We start from the raw sequence: 3,271 nt of genomic DNA on the forward strand, positions 1-3,271 counted from the left end.
TATATATATATGCATGTATGTATGTATGTATGTATGTATGTATGTATGTGTATTTATATGTGTGTCTTTGTTTTTGTGTGTCGCCCCACCATCGCTTGACAACCGATGTTGGTGTGTTGGTTCGGCAAAATAGACCGATAGAATAAGAACTAGGCTTACAAAAAATAAGTCATGAGGTCGATTTCTTTCATTAAAACCCTTTAAGGCGGTGCTCTAGCATGGCCGCAGTCAAATGACTGAAACAAGTAAAAGAATAAAAGAATATATATATATATATGTTGTTGCGCTTTAGAGGTGTAATTTTCCCAATAAGACCTCACATGTGGTTGGATTGGACCGGCGAATAGATGGCTGCGAAGCGAACTTGTTAAGCAAAACAGTCATCCTTGCGCCTCTATACCCGAAACTTTGAAATGGAATGATTAATTTGAAAGCTAAGTGCCCTGGCTGCCAATACAACGCTGGGCTAGTAACAGAATACGAATCCGTAACCTTTGACCTTGTTGTCTATTATCATATCGATCATCCTCACACTTGATTGTAAATGTATCTCTTGTATTAATCAATTATATCTAGTTCATCTGATGTTTTCTTATTATATCTTTACTTTTATTAATTCTATCTCCCCCTTTCTCTTTCTCCCTCCCTCCCTCTCTGCTATATTACTCTGTTTCTGTAGTTTTTTCCCAGCATTTCTCTCACCAATCTCTCGCTATCAGTTCGTGTCTTTCTGTGGCTCTTATCAGTTCTATTGTGTTTCATTGTTTTCTCTACTATATCTACTTAATTTTTCAATGACTCTTATCCCTTCCTCTCCTCTCTGTCTCCGTTTGTCCCTCTCTCTCTTTCTTTCTCTCTCTCTCTCTCTCTCTCTCTATTCATATTTTGGTTAATTGTTTTACTCATACACACAAACGCCCACACTTACCCCTTCCCCAGTCTCTTGTGTTCTTTACCTTATCTGTTATACATATCTTTCAACGCCTGTCTCCACTTCGGCATCCTACGTCTCGTCCCCTCCCCTTTCTACATCATCATCATCAGCAGCAGCAGCAGCAGCATCAACATTAGCATCAACATCAACAACAACAACAACAACAACAACTACTACTACTACTACTACTACTACTACTACTACTACTACTACTACTACGACTACTACTGTTTTTTCCTTTTCGTGACTTTCGACTAAATTTATACTTTCTTTCAAAAGATTTCTACTAAAGTCATTTTTGTTTTTTTTTCTTTTCTTCTGTTTTTATGAATTCAAAAGAATTAAATAAATCTATAATACTCAGGCTTTCTCTTCGACAAAGTCTCCATATGTGATGGATTCACTTTTTTTTTCTTCCCGGTGTAATTATATGAGCGTAATCAAAATTCCAACCGGGAGGTGAGGTGGAGTTCAATTGTTAAAATAAATCCATCATTAGCCGTCCAATTTTTGAAAAACACAAAATTCCCATTAATTAATAATTAATAATTATATTTGCATGGAGCTGTGATGGGGATGACATTCGTCCAGTTGAACCCCCACCTCCACCTACCGGTTGTGACATAATAATTTGACTTACCATGCTAATTACAAAACTAGCCACGCTATTAATTTTGCTTAAATGCACGTAATGACTGTCTTGATCAGTATTTTCTGGTGCCAAGAAATTCAGCAAATAATCTTGGATAGCCTGAAGATCTTCATTGGCAATATTTGGTTTTTCCATCTGAAAAAAGAAAAAAAAATTCTGATTCATAAACCGGACCAGTATTAAAATGGCAGATTTTGATAGTTATGGCCAGTTCGACTCTTTAGAATTGACACACGCAAAGAAAGAAAATGTTTCTACTCATGAATCAAAACCAAATCACAAACTCAATAATCCGCCGGCTGAGTGATTGACTCAGTTGAACGGCTAAGGTACTCAACTCTGTGAAAGAAATTCAGGATTTTATAGTTGCATCCAGTTATAATGTTTGCACAAGAAAATAAGATTTAGCTACACAATACAAACACTGTAGTATAAGCATGATTTTGTATATCTTATAGCAGTCGTAAATTTCCTATATTAGCATATTCATGCGACTTAAGAAAGTAATGTATGTGTCATAAATGTAGTATGAAGGTTCTGAAATACAGAGTATTACACAAATAAATCATTACATGTAACAAGGATAGCAGCATTTAATAGTTTATGATCTTGAAAATGAAGTCTGAAGTCTTGTCAGAACATCTATGTAAGGCCACAGAGATGTTTAACTTGCTTGAGTGTCAGTGAACTGTATTTATCTTGGTTTATTTTCTCGAATATATATTAAAATAAGGGAAGATTAGTTTCCGAAACAGTGCAGTGTCTTACAATATATAATTTTGTCACTCTTTGTTCTCGATAATTACCACGTCCATATTAACTTTACGTTTCTATCTTCTGGCGGAGACAATAAAATAACTACCAGTAATATATTGATTCGATTCGATCAAGTATATATTTGATCATGTGAAAATTATCTATCTGATAATTTCTAAGATAAAATAAATCAATATATATTATATTATTAGTTGAGTAAATGTATACAGATATTAGAAGTCTTCAAATTTATTAACGTATCGTTTAATATCATTCAATTTTCCTATCCAAAATTAGAGGGTTTTTAAGTTATATGATGTTAGCTCTTGTGACTCCTTAATTTCTACTGTTGTATTATTTTTTCATATCGTCTGGCATGTTTCCGAAGCATATTTATTTTATTAAAATAATGTCTTTCATTTTGTATAAGTTTACTACTTGGTACGAATAGAAAAAGAACTCTAGAGGACAAAGTTTTCAGGAGGGAAAACATTTTCGAGGTAATTTTAAGATCAAAACTTACGAAAGTGGTTATTGAACTCATAAAGACCAAATGATCAAATTAATAGCAAAAACAAGAACAACAAAAACAACAACGATAATAATAATAATGATAATAATAATAATAACAACAACAACAACAACAACAGTAATAATAATAATAATAATAATAATAATAATAATAATAATAATAATAGTAATAATAATAATAATAATAGTCAAGACGAAGAGTGCGATTTTAGATGTTTTATTTTTTGAACAACATTTCGACAGTACGTCTGTCTTTGTCAAGTTCAAAACAAAAGGTGATTGAAAATTCAAAATTTCAGAAACCAAACGTAAACTATGAACGTGAGTAACCAGCGTCCATACGTTGATAGAATGACATCATCAGCTTTTGTCAGTTTTTTAATAAGCAGAAAGAAAGA

The 3,271-nt window shown here is 32.9% G+C and overlaps 1 protein-coding gene across 1 annotated transcript in view; it reads right to left on the reverse strand.

Moving 5' to 3' along the window:
* Nucleotides 1-434: 434 nt before the first annotated feature.
* Nucleotides 435-3,271, reverse strand: part of LOC106879406 (uncharacterized) — a 109,772-nt gene continuing 106,935 nt past the window's right edge. Inside the window, exons 6-7 of the mRNA XM_052965843.1 lie at nucleotides 1,548-1,721; nucleotides 435-533 (exon numbers count right to left, since the gene is read on the reverse strand). Coding sequence (XP_052821803.1) covers nucleotides 435-533; nucleotides 1,548-1,721 — 273 coding nt within the window. The remainder of the gene's footprint in view (nucleotides 534-1,547; nucleotides 1,722-3,271) is intronic.

Source organism: Octopus bimaculoides, chromosome 2 (genome assembly GCF_001194135.2).
Source record: "Octopus bimaculoides isolate UCB-OBI-ISO-001 chromosome 2, ASM119413v2, whole genome shotgun sequence".
NCBI classification, from domain to species: domain Eukaryota; kingdom Metazoa; phylum Mollusca; class Cephalopoda; order Octopoda; family Octopodidae; genus Octopus; species Octopus bimaculoides.